The 23495-nt window shown below is 41.8% G+C and overlaps 1 protein-coding gene across 1 annotated transcript in view; it reads left to right on the forward strand.

Annotated features, from left to right (window-relative positions):
- The window catches only part of CHN1 (chimerin 1), a 407318-nt gene that overhangs the window by 169736 nt on the left and 214087 nt on the right, over positions 1 to 23495 (forward strand). The window contains exon 4 of the mRNA XM_078681533.1: positions 15781 to 15812. Within this exon, the coding sequence (XP_078537659.1) occupies positions 15781 to 15812 (32 nt within the window). The remainder of the gene's footprint in view (positions 1 to 15780; positions 15813 to 23495) is intronic.

Here is a 23495-nt window from a genome sequence, read left to right on the forward strand (position 1 = left end):
ATAAGTCTTGACCCTGCTCCCCATGAGAACAGTCCAGCCCTAACTGCCGGCCAAGTCATCCCTGGACCGGAAAACAAGCATCCTAGGACTAGTTTCAGGGTTTCACCCCCCTTCACCTTGCTGTTTGTGTGTCTCTCCCCGCCTGAGGCGGAAGCCGGGAGGTTGCCTAGTGTTTAGTACTGTTTTTCCCCTATTTATGCCTCGAAATATATTTGTTTTATACATTTTAAAAATCGGCATCTCTACTTTTATTTGCCTGCATTTGCACTTTACCTCGAGTTAGGTTATTTGCACTATCTCCCCGCTATTCCCGTATCTCGGGCCAGCTCCCAGTCGATTTAGGGCGGAGTTCGGCCGGTACCGGGGATCTGTTAGTAGCGGCCATTTTCGATTGGGAGGAAGCACTTTGCGAAGTCCTGCGCTGGGTACAAAAGGGGCACTCCTTGCTTGGCTCTCCCTTGCTGTTTGTGTGTCTCTCCCCTCCTGAGGCGGAAGCCGGGAGGTTGCCTAGTGTTTAGTACTGTTTTCCCCCTATTTATGCCTCGAAATATATTTGTTTTATACATTTTAAAAATCGGCATCTCTACTTTTATTTGCCTGCATTTGCACTTTACCTCGAGTTAGGAGGTTATTTGCACTATCTCCCCGCTATTCCCGTATCTCGGGCCAGCTCCCAGTCGATTTAGGGCGGAGTTCGGCCGGTACCAGGGATCTGTTAGTAGCGGCAATTTTCGATTGGGAGGAAGCGCTTTGCGAAGTCCTGCGCTGGGTACAAAAGGGGCACTCCTTGCTTGGCTCTCCCTTGCTGTTTGTGTGTCTCTCCCCTCCTGAGGTGGAAGCCGGGAGGTTGCCTAGTGTTTAGTACTGTTTTCCCCCTATTTATGCCTCGAAATATATTTGTTTTATAAATTTTAAAAATCGGCATCTCTACTTTTATTTGCCTGCATTTGCACTTTACCTCGAGTTAGGAGGTTATTTGCACTATCTCCCCGCTATTCCCGTATCTCTGGCCAGCTCCCAGTCGATTTAGGGCGGAGTTCGGCCGGTACCAGGGATCTGTTAGTAGCGGCAATTTTCGATTGGGAGGAAGCGCTTTGCGAAGTCCTGCGCTGGGTACAAAAGGGGCACTCCTTGCTTGGCTCTCCCTTGCTGTTTGTGTGTCTCTCCCCTCCTGAGGCGGAAGCCGGGAGGTTGCCTAGTGTTTAGTACTGTTTTCCCTCTATTTATGCCTCGAAATATATTTGTTTTATAAATTTTAAAAATCGGCATCTCTACTTTTATTTGCCTGCATTTGCACTTTACCTCGAGTTAGGAGGTTATTTGCACTATCTCCCCGCTATTCCCGTATCTCGGGCCAGCTCCCAGTCGATTTAGGGCGGAGTTAGGCCGGTACCGGGGATCTGTTAGTAGCGGCCATTTTCGATTGGGAGGAAGCGCTTTGCGAAGTCCACCGCTGGGTACAAAAGGAAGGGACATGACTCCGCGTAGCGGACGCGCCGGAGTCGCGCCAGAGTCCTGCCCGTCTCCGCCCGTCCGCGCCTGTACGTCGACCCTCGCCCAGGCCCCCGGAGAAACCAAGAATGGTGATTATATGTATTCCAAACACGATTTGCTAGCGTTCAATCGTCTGAAGGATGGCTGTACTCAACTCAACCTCTCACACACCAAAACCCATCTGGTGTGTCCCTGTGGTTTCTCCGTACCTACGCCTTTATTATCATCGTCTTGCATCAAAGCCCCCGCGCAACATCTTAGGCTAGGCCAACTGAATGTTAGGTCCTTGCAAAAACACCATCTCGAAATTCACGACTTACTGTCTAATCACACCTTAGACATTTTATTTTTAACAGAAACGTGGCTGAAGGATGAAATGAACTCAGTTGTAAACCTAGCTACCCCTAAGGGCTATACGATGTACACCCTAAATAGACACACCAAGGGTGGCGGGATAGCGATGATGGCTAAATCCCACCTTCCCTGTACCTTCTCTAGGTTGGAAATCGAAGACTGCGAATGCGCCCGATATAATATCAAAATTAACCCCCAACTTACCCTTACGGGACTTTTGATCTATAGACCTCCAGGCGCCGACGCAAACTTCATAACATCTCTCCTAGAGAATGCATACTCTCTGGTTATCGAAACCGCTAATTTTTCGATCATCGGAGACTTAAACATCCACTTTGATACCACCACTGACAACAAGATTAATACCTTAATGGCTGACTTAGCTGCCTTACAACTCTGCCAACTTGTGAGTGGGCCCACGCATAGTGGTAAGCACCTCCTAGACCCAATTTTTTCCAACCTTACTAATATGAATGTAGAACTGCCTATTCCCATGACCTGGACTGATCACTACTTAGTGATTATGGAACTATCTATTGGGAGCAACTCACACATTAACCCTGCTCAGCAGGTCAGGAAAAGACCATGGAAGAAGCTTCGTCTCGAGGAATTCCACGCCCTCCTCACAGCAGATCCCCCTATGTTTAATGTAGGTCCAAATACAGGGTATGATAGTCTTTGTGACTGGATCAACAAAGCTCTAGACACACTGATTCCAGCTAAATGGACTAAGCCACGATCCCATGAATCTAGCCCATGGTTCAACGATGAGCTTATTTTACAAAGAAAGGAGCTAAAAATTGCAGAACGTAGATGGAGAAGGAACTATGATCCCACATCTAAGACCTTGTATATCCAGCTACAAAAAAGCTATCACCGCAATATATGTAGAATTAGAGCAGCATATTATGCTACTGAAATCCATAACAGCCAGAATGCTTCTAAAACTATTTTTAGAATTCTGAAAGAGCTTAGTGCTAAAAAAAACGTAAATAACTCTAACATCTTACCTGCACTATGCGATAACCTGGCCACCTTTTTTATGGACAAAATCAAGAAAATTTACAACTCCTTTCTGACCACTTCGCAACCCATTCTCATAGCAGACCCTAACAGGCCCAAACTCTCTTATCATCCCGGCAATCAGTCATGAAAACTTTCTGAATTTATGTAACAAAATCAAATCTGGTTCCCCTGCAGATCCCCTGAAGCCTGAACTTTTCAGAGAAACCGGCGAGATAACTCTAGGCCCCCTCAGAGATATTATTAACTCCTCTTTTCTCACGGCCAATATCCCCGCCAGCTGGAAACAAGCATGGGTCTCTCCTATTATAAAGAAACCCACACTCGACCCTAACCTTCCTGAAAACTTCAGGCCAATTTCTCTACTTCCTTGGCCAGCCAAAGTGGCGGAAGCTCATGTTAACTCCATCTTGACCAATTTTTTGGTGTCTCATTCCATTCTAGACAGCTCTCAACATGGCTTCCGGGCCGGACACAGCACCGAAACTGCCCTCCTGAGTGTCATTGAACATCTTCGGACCATATTAGACTCAGGAGGTACGGCAGCACTGATTCTTTTAGATCTCAGTGCTGCCTTTGATACGGTTTCCCACAAGGTGCTGTTGTCAAGATTAGAGGAAGTAGGGGTCTTTGGCCAGGCTCTTAGCTGGTTCAGGGCTTTCCTGTCGAATAGATCGTTTAGGGTCTCTATTCCACCGTATCTCTCCAAGGAATATCCCGTTGAACAGGGAGTACCTCAGGGGTCTGCTCTCAGCCCCACCCTGTTCAACATTTATGTCCTCCCTCTGGCAGAGGTAACCAGGAAGCGCGGGCTCTCACTGGTGTCCTACGCCGACGATACCCAGCTGGTGGTAGCACTAAAAAACGAGAGCGGTCTGAGTGCGCAGAATTTTAAACAGACTCTCGTAGATATCACCAGCTGGATGTCATCAAATTACCTCCAACTCAATGCCAGCAAGACGGAGGTCTTGCTGTTAGGCAAAGATACTATGGCCTGGGGAACTAACTGGTGGCCTGAGACTCTGGATCAACCACCTGAGCCCAAAAATGTGGTAAAAAACCTAGGAGTATGGGTGGACTCCGCCCTGAAATTTACCCGTCATACTAAAAAGGTGGCTGCCACATGTTTTGGCATTTTACGTAACCTACGGCCTATCTTAAAATATTTTGACCACCATACCCGCCAAGTGGTGGTACAATCAGCAATTCTCTCGAGGCTGGACTACGCCAACTCCCTGCTGCTGGGAACTAACATAGCCGAGAAAGCCAGATTACAGCGAGTTCAAAATGCCGCCGCAAGAGCTCTGACGGGTCTTCCCCGTCATAAATCTGTTACTGCTACCCTCAAGAGTCTACCCTGGCTTTCTGTAGAAAAGAGGATCCATTTTAAAACCTTATGCCTCACTTTTGAAATTCTGAAACTTGCTCCCCCCCATGCTTTGTTCACTCCTGTCTTCCTACGTCCCTCGACGCACTTTACGGTCAGAGGGACAGAACCTGGCCACTATCCCACGTATTAAATTAGGTCGAATGGGCGGTCGCTCATTCGGATATCTAGCGCCCAAGCTCTGGAATGGTCTTCCAGCCCAGATTTGCGAGATGAAGGATCTTCTATCCTTCAGAAAAGCCTTAAAAACTCACCTTTTCTGTTAGTTATGTTGTGTCACCTATAGTCTCCATCTTCAGCAGTCTCCTGAGACACTGACAGCTAGCGCCGGGACGCCCCTTGGCTGGGGCAGCCGTGCGCTATACAAACATCTATAACATAACATAACATAACATCAGCGAGGCTAACTTGAATCCAGTGGCATAAAGAGCAAGGTACCTAAATCTAGGCATATCCTTTACACTTAGGGCTACTATAGCAACAGAAAAAGATGATGGACGGAATGCTGAACATTGCCAAACATTCACCCAGTCACAGATCTATATAGATATTAAGACAGTCTCACAAAGAAATAATGGTTTCCTGATTGACACACATAGAACCTCACCTTCCGAAGAAATCCAAAAGAAGGTTCGGCCTGATGAGTATTAGAATGTGAAGGATCACAATTCTAATCAATATGATGGTTTTTAATGAGATTGTTGGCATGAGTGGAATCACAAGAAACATAATGACGTGACTTTTATTTACAAAAGTCACTGTCAGTGGAAATGTTGAATATGAAGAGGGGCATTCTGTGTTTTTCCACTGGAGATTTTATACCTACTCTTAATTTCTTGCCTATGGTACGTATTCCTTAGTTCTTGAAGACGTGAGTTCGAATACCTTTTTGCAAGAGACCATGAATTTTTAACATTCTGTCTTTAGGATTAAAGTACCTAATGCTGAGGACATAGTTCTTGTGGTTATTGTTGGTTCTTCAAAGTGAAAGGTTAGTTTGGTTACCAAACATATGTGAGGTTAAATGATCAGATATTGCAGTCAATATATCAATATTTTTAACTTGAAAACAATTTATTAAAATTCAAAGTTGACAAATAAGACATTCTGCCAGATAGCAGTAATACTCATCAAATTACAATATTGAAAGAAATATCTCCTAGATAAATCAAATCTACGTACCATCACGTCATATCACTATTACATTCTAGAAGAAAATATTGACGCCTCAAACCATTCACTCCTCATCCTCACCCATCTGACATAATGAAAATACGACCAGAAATATTTTTGCTCTAGGTAAAGTTGGCAGTATGAGATTGCTATGTGTTATTGTTTGTATTACCAAACCTGGTCTCTTATTAGTCTGTTCCAGACAGTGCCCAGTTCTTTAGGATGGCCCATCAGTGTTCCCCACATACATCTGAGTGTCCTAGAGGCACATGATATGTCAAACAAAAGTGTCTCCATAGCAAGGACAATTCACAGCTTAAGATGCCCTTGTGCAAGTGAAGAGGATGGCTTCGCTTCGACAGAGTGGCCAATAGCTGCATGACTTCTATCGATTATTGTTTGAGCTAGGTCTTTTCTGCCTTAGATGGAGCCTCAGCTTAACCTACCAAAAGCTCCACCTCTGCAGAATCTTTGACAGAATACCCCGAGATCTCCTTAGTGTGGCTGAGCCTATTCCAAAGCCCTTTCGCTCTTAGGCACCTCCAAAGGGCATATATAGTGGAGCCTACTTCCCCAACATCTTTTAACCGGATACTGACAACCCTGAATATATATACAATTGAGCATTTATGGGATTATAATGACAACTAAACACCAGTTTGTAGTATTGTTTTCTATGCAAAACACACTTGTGAATGTGTGGGATGTCACCCTTTAACATGTCCGATTTCTGTCTGCCTAGGATAAGTTCCCATGACCTCTGATAGTCCCATTGTGTGTTGTTCCACTTCTTCATCAATTTGTAGATGGTTGTAGTGGCACCTTTCAGGTACTCCAGTCAGTCGTTATTGGGATAGCAATTTCCCCTTCATTGTAAACCGGCATGTACTTTGCCCTGAGTACCCAACTGCATGTGATACTGGTATACATACTTTTATTTTGCACAAGGCATTAGATTAATCTAATATGTGTACAGAAGCGTAGACTTGTCCAAGACAGTGCAAAGTCCACGACCTGTTCTGTGGCCTAAAAAGGGGCACAAAGCATGCCCTCATAGAGACAATGGATTCCAGTCCCTGAATGTATCGCCTAAGGCTTTGGCAGCAGCATACTTTGTTAGTGGTTTATAGTTTGAGGGAGTGGTCTACTACACAGGATCGGGGCTAGTGTTATCCTCCTCAAGAGTAAATGAGGTAATGTGCAACTAATAGAACATACTTGTCAATGAAACAAGTTGCATAAGCCAAGAAATACGCCTTCTTGAGTCAGCAGCAAATTGTAAACCATGAAGGGTTATTAAGAAATGTAAAAGGCATTACAGAAGGCAACAATATAGTCAGCCAGGCAAGGATCTTTATTCTACTGATTCATGCCATAAAAGCACAGAATAAAACAGTACAATCATAAAACTACATAGAATTATTAAAAACATAATTAAAACTGGATCAAATCCAATTCCTAGGGTCACAAAAGTTCATAACAGCAGGAACATTCATCACACAGCACCATATAGGTTTCTAATCCTGCAGAGTGAGTAAAATTTAAAACTACTGCACAGAGATCGAACTCACACAGTTGTAGCAAATTAAACAGCACTTCTCTATGAGATCTGATCGTGAATGAACAGAGAATTGGTCTCAAGAAGCTCTTCGGAGGATGGGAAAATAAATGACAAAATAGGGTCAAGTGCATAGTGATTTGCTTTGATAAGTCATTGCATGGGTAATTTGGCAAAGGTGTATGCCAGTGGTTTTCCTTGGGAAAGGCAACTAATAAGTAAAGATTAGTCCTTAAATGGTGTTGGTAAATAATATTAATGCAGCACAAGTGGATATAAGGCATCTCAAATTAAATGTAAGGTAAGGAGTTTAGTTTTCTCCAAGTATGAAAGAAAAGTTCTCAGAGACAGGCAAGGTGAATCGCAAAGCGAGTCTGACTTTTCTCCAAAATTAGTCCTTTTTATAGGAAAATACATAGTAAAAATCATACTGTCAGTATAAGGTGAGCAAAATGTTACATAACACCATCCCCTAAATTAATAATAATTAGTCACTTTTTGCACAGTCTCAACGGATGTGACAAGACCAATATAATGACATACAGAACAATTACAGACTTCTGAAATGAATAGGCCCACTGTGTTCGGACAGGAAGAACCTTGAACAGTTACATTCGAGAGGAAAGCTTCCTCCAGAGTTTTCCTAGAGCAATACATTATTACAAAACATTTCATTTGTGGACCAAGCTCGGCATGTTCTAGACCAGGTGGTCTCTAATATTATTTTGCAAACTGAGAACCCTATTCCTCGGGTGTGGTCAGACCACTTCTTGATTAAGTTTTTGTGGCAGCTTTCAGTTAAAGTGCACCGATCTTCTGCTAGATTGTCGGGAGTTTTGAGAGCATTTCACAGGTTACTGCCCATGGAGTGTATGCGCTCCTTAAAAGAAAGTACTCCTGCTCTCTCAGGTTTGATTGAGAAAGATGGCAAAATGCTTGACAACTGTAACGGAGCCTCCACTAAGAAACTAACTCGGCCTCTCGCTCATAGAGCAAGCGGATCTAAGCCCTCATGCCCTTGGTTCTCTGATAGCCTCATGGAAGGGAAAAAAAGGTGCAAAGTACTAGAAAGGAAATGGAGGAAGTATTGCAGTGTGAAGGATAGAGATTCTTACAAAATTGGCCTGAAGAAATATCACGCAGCAATAAGAACGGCTAAACAAGTATGCCTTGAAGACTAAATTGAAAGAGCAAAGAACAAGGCTAGAGAATTTTTTCCTATTGAAAAGAACTTTGTCACCAGTAGCTATAGACAGATCCCACCAGCCCTCTGTGGAGTGGTGTGAATAGTTAGCCAGCTATTTCCACACTAATGTCTTCAGCGTTCAAGCCAGCTTGTCCTCCAGCGTGTGTCTGGATGAAGATTTGCGGGGCCTTGTGCTAGCCAGTACAGTCGGCTCTTCTAATGCAACACTTGCTAGCGTTGTCCCTATTTCAATGGAGAGATCACTGACACCCTTGAATACTCTTAAATTTGGCTCCCCATCAGACCCATGCAGAACCATCCTGTTCGCTTCTGTGGACTCTATCCTCAATCCTCTGGCGAATATGATACACGTCACTAGCAACTGTTAATGTTCCTTGTCCTTGGAAATGAGCACAAATTCTGCTTTCAGTGAAGAAACAGTCTGTGGACCCTAGTATTCCATCTAATTACAGGCCGATTTCTCTGCTGCCAGCTTTATCAAGATACTTGACAAACATGTGAATCAACGGCTCTTCTTTTACCTGGAATCGAATAACTTGTTACACCATTTTAGTACTGAGACAGAACTAATGAAGGTCTCAGAATACATTAAAGGTATTCTTGACACCGGTAGGAAGATGGTGCTGATCATGCTAGATCTATCAGCAGCCTTTGATATGGTGACCCAAATTTAACCTGAATTACCTGAGTAAAGTATGATACAGACAAACAATGGTCCGATCGGAGGAAGCAACCACAACAAAGAGAAATTATTTTATCACTATCTCTTAACAATATATGAAACATAACATGAGAGGGATAAGTGCAGCAGAATCCAGTTAGATCAGGAGATGCGAGAGACACACATATAAGCACTTTAACAGATTTTAGTTGACATTTCTGGAAAACATCATTTATGCACATCGTACATAGACATTAAATTGAAAATATTGTGTTCAGGGCTACAAATGGATTAAAAGATCAGGAAGGTGCTCGTGAGAGTGAAGAGAAGAAGGGAAATTGAAGGTTTTCTGACCTTTTCCTAATTAGACTTCTTCATCTAAAAGCCTGTCCAATGTACAAGTATTTATTTATTTAATGAGTTTTATATAGCGTTGTGACTCCATCCCATAAGGGCACAGCTGATCGTTAACAATTGACAACATGCAGATTGTAAATAATAATCCAGGCTCAATGGAAGGGCCCACTGAATGCCTCAAATGCGGGGCATCATCAGGACCTCAAGTGTGATTAGTGAAAGAGCAACCTAGAAGAAGGGAGCATTCAAATATGAAAATGTCAAACAAAACTATGTGCGTGTTTCATAGAAACAATCAATACTCACGCTGCCCTCACCTGGATACAAGCTTCAAGTGTGACAACAATTGTCGAAAATATGACCTCAAACTGGCCCACAGGCTCAATCTTATCAATTGATAGTAATCCACCTGCAACATAATTGCACAAAATCACTTCTAGTGTAAAAGGGAAAGGATCACAACAACAAAGTGCTTGTGTAGACAGATTCTTGAAAACGGTTCTCACCTAGATGCCAATGTCATCCAAGAATATCCATTAAAAGCTTCATTAGATGGCTGCTGAACTTGACTCATAATGGGGGAATATATTTCCACCTAAAAGTTCAAATGGGCATATAAGCACTCATATGTATGCTCTGTAGGTGGAGAATAAATAAGAACCTTACCGCTGGTAAGGCTCAACTTGATGTCGATATGAGGCAAGTGCCATTCACAGTGGCTCTAAATGCTTAGACTGATAGCTTGATTACTCAATTACCTTGTGGTGTTGGTTTAACAGGGCAAGCCTTGGACTTGTTTGCTTCTTTTCTGACAGATGGAAGTCAACAAATGTGCATTCCTCCTCTTTCAGCTAAACTACCCGAACTGACCGTGGGAGTTCCCCAGTGCTCGGCCCCGAGCCCACCTCTATTTAACATGTATCTTACTCCACTGGCCCAGATAGCAGAAGCCCCTGGAACCAAAGTTATTTCCTATGCTGATAGCACCCAGCTTCTGTTTTCATGTGAAGAAGAAGAGGGCTCAGGAAAACAGATAAAAAAATGCCTAACTACAGTCTTTCACCGGTTGAGAAGACATCAACTTAAGGTGCAATGTGATAAAAAAAGAATTATTTTTTTCACACTATTCTTCCAGTCCGAGATGACCAGTCAAACCGCCATTTACACTTAAGGTGCTGCCACTACTCTCCCCCCTGTAATGTGGGGAGCCCGCCTGGCTTCAACTGCAAGCTGAATACAAACAACAAAATAATAATAACGGGACGTTATTATCATTTTGTTTTTTGCATTCAGCTTGCAGTTGAAGCAGTGGGGTGAAGCTCTTCAGCCTAGCAGAGGAACCGCCTCTGATCTGCGTGCTCTTCAATGGCTTCCTAGTAGGAAAAAAATCATGTTCAAGGCTCATATTTTAGTGCAAGGTGCTCTCTGCCAGACTGGGGCACTTTACCTTAGAACCAAGTTCAGGTTCTAGAAGAACAGTCTGCTTCTGGAAGTTACAGTTTGTGAAGCCCTCACTCGACTAAAATATCTGAGATATCCACTTCTGTGATGGTGGACATAATCCCCGATTCTCCTGAGAAATGAATAGAGCTTAGCGAGGAGGTCTACCAAAAGATCGCTAAAGGTCTTATAAAGATCTGCTGGAAACCTATCTGTTTCAGAGAACTTTCCCAACTTGAGCCCCCATACAGTTCTCTTATCTTACCTATAATATCAATAAGATGGTCCAAGTCCATTCTCTGCATCAGTCAAGCTTATGAAGGGGCGCTGATAAGAGCCAAGGAACCCAGCCCTTTCCATGCCACTTTCTAGTTCTTTACTGTAAAGTTGTTAATAGATGTGTAAAGCAGTTTCTGACCTTTCCCTTTCATCATTGATATATTGACCCTCATTAGCTTTGATTTCTAATATGTGTGCCCTGTTATGATGAGCTCCCAGCTGTAAGGCCTGCAGCCTGCCAGCTCCATTTTATTTGTTATGGAACTTTTGTTGTAGAATGATAAGTGTATGCTCTATTCTTAGCTTGTATGATTGTTAATTGTCCCATAGGTTGATGTATCTTTCTAATTCTTTGCTCTATGGTGCCTCCTTATTCGCTTGCTCCTGCTCTGTCTGATTCCCAAAGACCCGGAGTGCATCTAACTCTATTATAGTGCTTTTTAGAGCTGACGTCCGTTCTCTAAATTTGTGGATAATGATGGTGTATACTCTTTATGTATCTCCTGGAAATCGTACCTTTGACTTAAGTTTTTGCCTATGTACTGGGTCCCTAAGTAGATAACTCGTTAAGTATCTGCACGGTCACAAATCTCTTCTACTTTTTCTCAGTTTTCTGGCCCTAATGTTGTCCCTCTCTTTGATTTCTTGTCTAAATCATAAAATTTCTTCGCAAGTGATTATACCCAAGATTTCAGTAAGACATTGATGTCACTACTTGCCTCTTGTATGACAAAAAATGATGTACTTGTTGTGCAACATAAGCTCACAATACGAAGCCTTGCATGTCTCTTTTTAAGTTTGTGATATTTCCATTATCCATCTGTAGTTTGGAGAGATCCTCTCAGATTATCTGGTCACACTCTGTTTTAGGATCAACTAGGCTAGAGAGCAAGTCTTCCATGGTCTCTGAGGCACTCCTTTGGCACTCATATTTTGCCTCACTCCTTCTGTCTATACAGTTATAGCACCCCAAGCATGTTTTCCTTGTCAATTGTAAAACAGCTCCTTCGGGCCTCCATCATCTGAGAAATGTACCTAATTGTTGCAATCATTTAGAAAACCATCTCTCATGAAACATCACCTCTGACAAAGGTGAAACTCCCCATACCAAGGAAATGAGGCCCTAGGAACTGCAAAGACTAGGTTCAGAGGCTCCCATGGCACAAAAGACAACTATTGCAGACCCACATTTGCATATAATTACATCGGTTGATACAGTGCAGTTTAGCCACAATTGACACCATCCCTCGAAGGATCACATATTGCCATGACTACTTTAAACTTCTTGAAGCCAAACCAATAACTAGTAATTTTTGCTAATTGGCACCACCTGTCTAGGATCTCCAAGTGGCACTCTGGCAAAAAGTGGATCAATGATGTATAGAGTTCTGTATTAGACCATTGTTGTCCAGTTAACTGCTTCTTTACAGTTCCAGGAAAAATGACGGCACCAAGTCGGTGTATCACGTTCACTACTTTCAGTGCAGAAGCAGGACCCAGACACAAAGATTTATTCTTGCCAAAGTCTCAAATGCCCTACACTCAAGGGCTGTTCATCCATCTCACTACACAGTCTGAGACCAATTGTTCTTCTGGCCTAGCCTCCACCAGAAGCCACAGTACTCACTCCACCTGTTCCTCCACTGCTCAGGCAGCAACAAATCATGGGCCGGCCTAGTCAGCAGTCATGGGCACTGTTGTCCTTCAGGGGAATTGTAGCAGGTGCCCTCACCTGAGTGTCACAGCAGCCAAACATGGTGTCCCCATTTCTGGACTTAAAGGATGAGCCCGGTGTTCCACCTTTTCTGCTATGTTCGTCCTTCCCTTGAGAAGGGAAACTCCTCTTGGGATGGGGAGTCGGGGTGTGGGCAAGGCAACAGTAGCCAACCTCCACCTGCTCTAAAGATCATTCCTGTGGAGGATATCCACCACTACATCGGTGACTGCACCATCCTACAGCTTCCATCCTGCCTATGGAGCCTTCTGGCTCCACGGAGCCTGGCCTCTTCCCACATTCCAAAAGTCATCAGATTTTTGCCACCCAATGCAGAGACCGTGCTGCCACGAAAAGGTCCATACAGCAGTGAATGTCTCTGAGCTCAAAATGGAATATTCCAACTTGGTCATGGCCAATCTGCCAGTGCCTAGTTTTAGGTCGAGCCTGGGCAGCGCATGTGCCCATGCTGTATTGGCGTATATACTTGAAGCCCTGCCCACTCTCCGCCCATTTTTGTCTTTCTCTTGTGTCATTGTCCTTCGTAAAGGCTGGCTTCTGATTTGTTATTAGGCTTGTTTGTCCCTCCTTAGCACCGCCTTGTCTTCATTGCTAACCTCCCATGAGGACTGTCCCTTTTATTTTAGTTGTTCCCCGGGACGTCGTGTTTAGTCTGTAAGCGCTATTTTCTTTAATGAGTTTGTCCTACGGCAGTCATGACCTGCTTTCCTGCAACATTCAGCGTGCCATATGTGCTTTCACTTTCAAGCAGCCTGGGACAATGGCGGCCGCTTCTTTTTAAATGCAATAGGTCTTGCATTTACAAGAGTTTTAGCTGTTGGCATTGTAAATGCCAATGTCTTTTATTTATGTTTTCAAAACCAATACATAAAAAAAGGCATTGTTATTTACTGTGCAAATAGCTCAAATTCGTGTAAATGCGAGACCTATTGCATTGCAGATGCTTGTTGATATATATCTGAAGAGGCTGAAACTAAAGAAGTTGACATCGCTCCTCAACATGCATTCTACTTTGTGAGGAAATGCTAATACTTTCATTGTAGGACGGAGATGGTCTGGGTCAGTCTGAGCCAAGTTGATGGATTTGGCACCGAAAAAAACCGAGGAATTGAGCGAAGTTGAATTATGTTTTGGGGAAGGTCTAAGTGTTGCGCATTAGTAACTTTGTGAGTTCATTTTCTTTTCTGGCGAAAGTTTCAATGAATGGGTACTTTGGTTTTCTAGTTTTCGAAGGGGCGAAGAAGGTGAGATTTCCCTTTTAGATATTTTTCAAACGACCTAAAATCTATCTCCAGTAGACCTTGTGTGGAAATCTCTGTGATAAGTTTTCGTCGTCAAGGAAGAAATGAAAGTTTTCGTTCGGTCTGGGGAAAAGGACAGGAATCCGTGAAGATTTATTAGATGCAAAGGATTCTAAGAAAATGGCGGGGGGAGAGTGGGGGTGAGAGAGGCTTTTTAAAATGTTGTTTTTTATTCTTGAATGTCTCTTGCTTTTTTCATTGACAAATGTTTTATAAATTATCACAAAAATATTTTTTTCTGCATTTCCTTCGAACTGATGTTTTAAAGGCTACTGTTTAGAGCTGTTTTGCTTGCAAAGCATACTTTTTATCCTGGTCTGGAAGCAATAAAACAGTTGCTTAAACTTGAGTGCTGTTAGCAGTTTGCTTCAGAGTTACCTCGGTGCATAACATTTTAATGCAATGCCTATTTGCCAACGTGGAATGTCATTGTTTTTAATCGTCTTTCATCAAGTTATGGGTCTTTTGCAGCTTCATGCATTTTGATTCGTGATTTTTAATTAATTTTATTTTCATGTTGAGCCCTCGGCCACTCTCTTCTGAAAAATAGGACTGGGTAATTTTATTTATATTGAGATAAATGAGGTGGGGGTTTCTGGGGTTTGAAATCCAGAATAAAAATGGAGCTTTTAAACGAGGATATGCATAATCTTTAAATTGTTGTTCAGCTGTTTTACCTTAGGACATTCTGCTGTTTTAACACTAGGAGTTGGCTTGAAGAAATGGAATACTAGGAGGACATGTTCTTTGTATCGAACAGCTGTCCCCTAAAATCAGACTTGCTACCCATTTCCAGTCGCAAGGTTACCTCATTCATATATATTTACAAAACAGTGTCGGACTTATAGTGTGTCAATCATGGGATATTACCTTTTCTTAGTTTCTAATCGGTGGGTGATGTGCCTAATATAAAGTGAAAAAATGTACGGTAATGTCCTTCGTTAAACCTAATAGATGAAATACATAACCGAGATATAACTACAATAGGAAGGAAATAATTATAATAGGTCAAAAGAAAACCCTTCCTGTATTTTCCAGGGTGGTATAGTGACCCAATGGGATGCAAGTCAGTTCTGCAAAGCTGGAAGATAGATTGTTTTTAATCGAACAAAGTGCTGTTTTTGTTGATTGGAATAAAATAGTTTGGAAAATGCTGAACTGTGGGAATTATTATCTTCACAGAGTATTTCTCTGTTTGGTGTGTGTGCGTTTTTGTTGTCATGTAGGGTGCTGGGTGCCAGGTCTACTCTTGATTCTGAGAATTGTGGTTTGTATGGTAGCATTTTGCCCGCAACCCCTAAACTACTATTTTTATTGGTACATCCCTATTAAGTTTTGTGGTCCATAATCCTTTCATTTCAGTGTGTAACTTTTTTTTCTTGAGGAAGTTAGACTTAAAATGTGTTAAATCTCCAAATATTTCTAACACATGACAAGGAAATAGCGTACACTATATTGACCAAACCACTACATTGCATGGTACACAGATGTGGAGTTAAGAACACTAAATATATACTTTGTATATATGGACATGTATATTGTCAACTTCGATATACTACCATGGTACTGTTGAGTTGTATGGCTAGAAAAGGCATTGCTAATAAACTTATTTCACGTTTATTTACCACTCATGTTCTCTAGTGGTTCTCTTTACCTTTGTTCTATTCCGTTGTGTATGTATGTGTGTATATATATATATATATATATATATATATATATATATATATATATATATATATATATATTAATATATATTAATTTGGAAACCTGTATTAATGCCTCATGTTAATTATGTTATTTCTTTTTATTAGGTCGAAAACAGACCAAAATATTACGGAAGAGAGTAAGTACGAAGTTTCGTTATAACTTTTTAAGAAGAAAAAAACTGATCGTATTTACTATCTTCACCCAGTAAGAAGGAGCCTAACAATTTAAATGTTCTCATGCATTTTAAAGAGCATACATAGCTACCAATAGTGGCATTTAAAATGTAGATGATGCTCTAGGAGACATTGTCTTTTTTGGAGTATATCCTCATACCAGCTGTCTGTTCATGTAAGTTGGCAGTACATCTCGGCTAACTAAGCCAGCAATATAATGCTATGAGGATAACATGTAAGAAGATTAGAATTTAAATAATACAATGATTTAGAGCTTGTATTTTCTTTAAAGCATCCGTCAGGATATTATTTTCTTTCGCCTTTAACAAAAGGTAATAGTTTAAATCAAATGTGTTGCTCAATTTATCTGTATTACTGTTGAGCAACATGGTTCCAAATCGCAAACATTTTGCACTCCCACGTGTGGCTTTTGTGTGCCAGAAACGTCATTTATGAGGGCTAAATCCCATTTGTGATTCATAGAATCAGAAATGTTGGGATTTTGCCCTTGCAAATGTAATTTGCTGACAAAGAGTTTGCCAGTATGGCGGAAATCTCTTGTGAACAAATCTTCTTCTACCGTGGTCGATTTCAGAGTGTTACAGAAATCTACCATGGTAGATTTATTCACAAGGAAATTTCACCATACAGTGCAAACTTTGTTAGCAGTTTGTGGAGAACTTCACATGCACCTGTAAATTTCACCGTACTGGCAATATTTTCTTGTTGGCAAAATATGGTGACCTTCTACATGTCCTCTCATTTACTGTTGGCAAGGGCCGTAGAAAATGAAATGCAGTTTCAGGATGGGAATGACAAGGGAACTCCAGCAAAATTGATGGCATGCAGGATAACGATTCTTTCTTTGTGGGGGTTATACATAGATAATTGTGACTGTCCCTTTGTATGAAAAGTTAATCGAACAAGGAAAATAGATACTACCAACAGATTTACAACATCTCCATCTATTCTTCCTCTCTGTTCTCACTGGGATACAGTTTCCTGCCAGGGCAGTCTTACCTCATTGTTCTCCTTTTGTGGAGTCATCGAGCCATTGGACCCTGCTTGGCTTACTCTGGACAGTCAAGCTGTGCCCAGTAATGCCTTAGTTACATGAACAGGAAACTCTGCCATAGCTGAACTGAAGTTTGACTCCAGCCTCTTGAAAAGATTGTCATGGTGAGACCTGAATGGGCCCTGTTGTGCTTTTTTCCGGGTGTCTGAGTTCTGAGCTGTCTGTCCCCTTAAGGTTAGTAAAGACCCTAGGAATCCTGCATTATTCAGCTGGCCCGGTGCTCTGCTGCTGTCATGTATGTGTGGAAGCCTTCTGCCTGTTGTCTATAGAATCTGACTAGCTCAACTAAAGAAGCGCCTCCTTACTCTTCTCTAATCTCATTCAAGGCCTCTTAAGAGCTGCCCTTCAGTGCAAGTAAGCTTCCTTGAGTGGATATCCTACCTTTTAGGCACAGTTCCTATCTTTAGCCACCTCTTTGTTTCTTTGTGGACCTCACCCCCTAGTCTGGCACCATTTTGTGAGCATGAACTCATCAGGCACCCTTTTTGGCCGGGAGGCCATAAGAATTGTCCCTGGCTGCTACTTGAAGTTCTACATATCCTGCTGAACAGCTAAGAACAAAAGCACTGCACTACTGTTGAGTCTCCGTTACATCTTCTATTCCAAATAGTTGCCTACCTCTAGTGTTGGCTGGTCATCAGCCCAAAATATAATCACTTGTCATTAATAGAGAGGCACTGATATGGCCTGACATTTAAATATCGTAACAATCTTATTTGAAGCACAGTAAAAATCTTCTGTTTTCAAATTTTATTCTCAAAAGAATCGGACTGATTCTTTTGAGAATAAAATTTGAATAAAGTAGAAGACTTTTTATACATTATGAAGCTTGATGACTGTTCCATTGTCTCTATCTTAAATTAATTATTCTGTGATTTGAACCATTTCAATTAATAATTTTATATTTTTTGCTGTGCTTCAAGTAAAATTGTTGTGAGATTCAAATTACCCATATAATTGCCTCTTTATTAATGACAAGTGATACTTGAAGTTCCCCTGACCCTTCCGGGTTAAGCAGATGTGTCGTACTGGTTGGTGTGATCACTAGCTGGATCCAGAGAATTAGACCTTTGATGTCTATTGTGTGCTTTTTTCCCTTGGTTCCTAAGCATTTTTTTAATCCTAGGTTCGAAGCCTAAGTGGCTCCTTTACCTCCAAAACCTTGTTTCTCCTGAGCTTGGAGCCATTTGCCTGATGTTGGTAGTGCCATTGGGTCCCACTTTGTCTGATGTTGAAGTCCCCTGGAGACCTTGGCACTAAACTGAGTGACAGCCCAGGTTTCCTTGAACAATTTCCCATTCAAATTTCCAAAAACTGCAACAAATAATTGAATAGCTATATGTATTTAAATCTTCAGACAGCTAAAGGGGAATAAAAGAAAAATGGTCAGGAGAGTGACAGAGGTGTAGCAGATCAGTATGTTGAGGAGTTAAGGTTGGGTTTGCACATCCGGTGCATTAGGGTGAGAAAAGCATCATCGCAGGGGAACAATTGGGACAGCTGAAGGTGTACATCCCATGAAAACCAGGACTGGAAAGGGCATGGTGGATGATGGTTTGCAACACGGGGTGCAGGGTAAAAATTAAGAAACAACAGCGGAAGGTTGGTGCGGGGAGTACAACACAGTGCGAGTGAGCTAGAGGGCAGGCCTTGGAAGAAGACTATCTTTAGGAGGTGCAAAGAGCAATTTCAGTGGGGATAGAAATAGGGGTCTGAGGGCGATGATGAATAGTGTAGGGTGTACTGAGCGAGAAACTTCCTGGAAAGTGAGCAATCAAAGAGGAAGCCCTTTGTGCACAGGGCTGTCTAGGATTGACCCTTAAAGCACCATTTTTTGGGGATTACTAAAATGTACAGCTCATGCAATATCAGTTTGCCTGAAATAAATCCTTTGAGAAACTAGAAGCGATTTTACTATGTTTCAAGGCCCCATTTCCATTCTTACCTGACATGACTATAAGCAGTTTTCTTCTTGTCACTTAACTTTTGTTTTATGTTCTAGTCACATTATAGTACTATCACGAGCCCTTAGTATTTTAGCAACCCTGCTGCTCAGCTGGAACTACAGCAGCCTCAAAAGCATTATCAATGCATGCTCATCTGTGCCTTCCTGTGAGTAGAAACGAAGCAGTGGGCAAGATGTACTCTACCTAATTTCCAATCTATCTGGTATGAGAGACTAAAATTGCTTGCAGTATGAGCTGCTCTGTTAGCATAGCACCCTCAAAAGTCTTCCTGCTGAAAATGGAAAAACAAAATATTTTCATAATGAGTCTCCCCTCCAAATGTATGAACTGTCTATTTGTCAATACTTCTTTTATGACCAGATATTCATTTGATAAAATCTCCTTTCTAGATTAAAAAATAGATTTCCTTTGGTCATTGAATCTTGACTGGTAGAAGACCATGATCCTGTCCTTGGCTGCATCATCATTTGGAATGATACTATTTCCAAATGTTTTAGAGGTGCCATTGAAGCTGAAGCAAACTATCGTAGACAGCTTTTTTGTGTGCACACTACACCCACCTTTGAGGCAATGATTGTGTTGTTTTGCTGTATCTCTTTCCACTTCTCTGGTGGTTGCTTTTGTTTATAAATTTCTAGGAAGATTTCATTGTTAACAGTGATCAAGCCGACGTAATGTGCTGATTTACAAAAATGAAGTATCTAGTGGTTGGAAGTGATTTTAATACTAAGGTCAACTAAGGTGATGTCTTGACGAGCCATGAAAACATCATATTGTTAATAGGTCCACTGTTGGAAAATTATCCTCTCTGAACTCTCACCCCAAACATTTTGTCTTCCTCCTCCTCTTTGTGCTGGATTATCTTTGTTGGCTTTAGGACTCTGTGCACTTTACCACTGCTAACTAGTGCTAAAGTACACATGCTCTTTCCTCCAAACATGGTATAATTGGTTACACCTGTTTGGTAATATTTAATGTACTTGTACGTTCCTTGTAAAGTGGTATACCATATACCTAGGGCCTCTAAAATAAATGTTACAAGTGGACACGCAGGAGTACTGCAGACAAGACCAGTCGTGCTGCTGTACAGATTGTAAATCGGAAACAAATGTAGCCACAATTGGGCCAAGAGGACTACAAATAAAGGCGGGTAGTAAAAAAACCATCCCACATCCAGTAAACCCCAGTTTGGGTCTGAGATGTTATGGTATATAACTAATGGATACCATTTTGGGCACGCCATATGTTCTTTGAATACATTTAAGGCTCCCCTTTGGTCTGTTTTAGTCCTTAGGAAGACCCGCCTTGATGTATAGTCCATAACACTTGAACACAGAGTCGAAACGTTGACTACATTATGTTCTGTCCTATATCAACTATCCTTGGAATATGTAAAGGAGATAGGAGGACACACTGAACAAAAACATTTTTGGGACATATTGATTATAAGTGGTTCCAAGGTCGTCTCATGTTTGTGTATGTGATCACTGGGAGATTTTTGATTTTTACTATGTATTTGTTAAAGTGATGTATTGTTCTTTGTTTTCTGGACAACAGTTGAAAAGAGAAATATGCAGAGAGATGGATATACATGTTTTGATATATGAAAAATAATATATTTAAAACATAAATTAATGGTTGTGTTGTCAGTGGTTGTTAGATATCATTGTTCTTGAAAGATTTGTGTTATTTGAGTCAGGAGAAGTTGCACACTTGTTGGAGGGATCATATATAGACCCCTCAAGTATTTAATATCTAATGAAAAACATTATTTACAACTCCCCTTGAGGAGATTTTGGTCACCCGACAGAACTGTTTGTAGCTCATAACTAGTGGGCCTGCAGCACTGATTATGCCACCCACAAAAGTAACCTTTTCAAACTGGTCTCAGGCCTGCCACTACAGTGCCTGTATCTGCAGTTTACTGCCACTTCGTCTTGGCATTTAAAACCCCTTGCCAAGCCTTAAGCTCCACGTTTATTACACATAATTCACCTCTGTTATGTCCGAGGTAGCCCATAGGGTAGGGTGCTGTGCAAGTGAAAGGTAGGACAAGGACTTTTAAGTTTTGCATGTCTTTGTAGTGACAAACACCAAAGTTTGTTTTTCACTACTGTGAGGCTGGCTACTCTCGTAGGTTAACATTTAGAATACACTTTTAAGCTGTAATTCCTGATTAGAAAGGAGTTGTTGTGTCCTGTTTTTATATCTTTGGAATGGTAATGATGGAAATGAAAAATGAATTATCATTACTATTTTAGAAATGCCACTTTTAGAAAGTGGGAATTTCTCTGCTCTTACTACTCAGTGTGCCTACAGCCTGACTCCAATACACGTCTGGGGTGGGGGACAGCTTCACTTTGTGCATTCCCTCCAGACAGCCAGGAACACAGGAAGGTTAGGTGTGTCTGAGAACTCCTCTGCATTCTGATGCTTTTTCCTGGGCAGGAAGGGAGGTAGGAGCTCAATATGTAGTGTCATGTGTACCCTCTACTGATAGTCTGGAGCTAAGGTTGTGAAGAAAGGACCTCTGTGTACTTCAAAACACCCTCCTTTGAAGTAACCCCCACTTCAAAGGCACAACTGGGTAATAAGTTCTGGGTCTCTGACCCACCCAACCAGTACTCTACTGTATCTGTGGAGAATGCTGTAAGGAAGGACTGCTATGCTGCTACAAGGGCTAGCACTATGCTGGACTGCTGTTCGGAAAGAACTGCTTTTCTGCTCTGAGATTCTGCCTCCTGCTTGCTACCCTCTGCCCCGCTTAGGAAAAAACGGGGCCCATCTCACTTGAAAACAGTGACTCCAAGGGCCTACTGGCTTGCCCCCTGTTCTGAAGTTTCCGGGATATCTAAGACTTTCTCTAACAGCACCTGGACTCTGCCATTTGTGTGTCCTGCCCTGCCAAGTGGTGCAATCAATTCCTGGGCCCTTAAAAGTGAGCTTTTCTGTGCTGACCTAGCAGAATCCACGCTTCAACAACTTTGCGCCAATCGGAGCCAATGCATCTCGTTTGAGCCGACGCAGTTGCTGTGCCACATTGCTTCTATGGACTGCGCTGCTCGACAAAGACTGACTGTGTGGCTGGGCAACAATGCATCGCAAATGGGTTTGTCAGCAAAGTCTCTCTAACTGCGCTAATGTAAACCCACGCATTGCCTACAGCAAAATGGTCGTCGACGAATCGCATCCTCTGCTCCTCGCATCGAATCTTTGACTTCGGCGATCCCTCCATCTAAGGTACTTTTTCACCAACTCTTGCGTGAGTCCTGTAGTCGACCTCTGCTCTATTGAGGTCGGCCTGAACGTTGGATTTATTCTGGTCTGGCACGACCAGATATCCCATGTTGGCACTCTAAGACACTAAGCACTATATTTTGAAGTCTTTAAAAATTCATAACTCTGGTTCTACTTATTGAATTTGTGATCTTGTGGTCTTGATTTACTCATACAATTATTTTCTATTTGTCTAACCTTGTGTGGGGTTTTCATTGTGTTACTGTGTGTGTGTTGCACAATTACTTTACGCATTGCCTCTTTAGCTAAGCCTGACTGCTCGGTGCCAAGCTACCAGTGGGTGAGCACATTTTATATTATAGTGTGTTTCTAGCTAACCCTGACTAGAGTGGTGGTCCCTACTTGGACAAGGTTTATACCTCTGCCAACAAGAGCCCCATTTCTAACATCCACACATAAGAAAGGACATGCTTACATCCCACTTGGGTGCTTGTCTTTAATGTGGCCAGACCAGATAGCCTTCACTTCATTCTGAATAAAAGCACATCAGTAAGGCCCCAGAATTTCAGCTGCCACCTCTCTCAGTCCTGCCGGAATCGGGTCATTTATTCAGCCTGTCAAGTGGGCAGATTTCTCGGCTAAGTTTCCATATGGCTATCAACTAATGATCACTTGCAATTTTAGATACTTTGAACTCCAAGATCAGGTTCATCATCCACTGAGCAGACTAAATCTTTTAAATGTCTCTAGACCTTCAGTAGACGGTTAATCTCTGAACTTTTTGATGGAAAACAAATATGTTGATCTGAGTGTGTCTGGTGTTCTCACTTCTACCTAAAGACCTTCAAAATCCACAGATGTCAAATGTAATTGTATAACATATTGATTCCAGTGGACTTGTACCTTACTTACCTATCTAATACTTCAGAATATGTTTACAATGATTTGAGAACTATGTATCCCACTGGATTCTAAAGCTTTTTTTTTTATTACAAAGTACTAGTAATAACATCAGTCTGGCAGTTTTCTATTAAGACTTGCTCAGTAGATGCATTATGACACTACACTGCCAACCATATCTCAACCCTTCATGTTGAATCAAACAACCTTTCTACATAATCTACCTCCATCAATTCCGTTGATTGTTCATTGAAGAAGGTAGCTTTTCACATCTAGTCACCCCAAACTTTGCTTCCCAGAAGGCTACCTCAAACATATAGCCTACATGATATGCCAGTCATTCAGACACTCTCCAGTGTCTCACTTGTTGCCATTTTATTTCAAGATAAATCCAATGTCCACATATCTACAAGGCAAGGCATACTCAGAGTTACCATACCATTTCCTCCTTTATCTCTAATAAACTT

The sequence above is a fragment of the Lissotriton helveticus genome, chromosome 3_1, assembly GCF_964261635.1.
Source record: "Lissotriton helveticus chromosome 3_1, aLisHel1.1, whole genome shotgun sequence".
Lineage (NCBI taxonomy): Eukaryota > Metazoa > Chordata > Amphibia > Caudata > Salamandridae > Lissotriton > Lissotriton helveticus.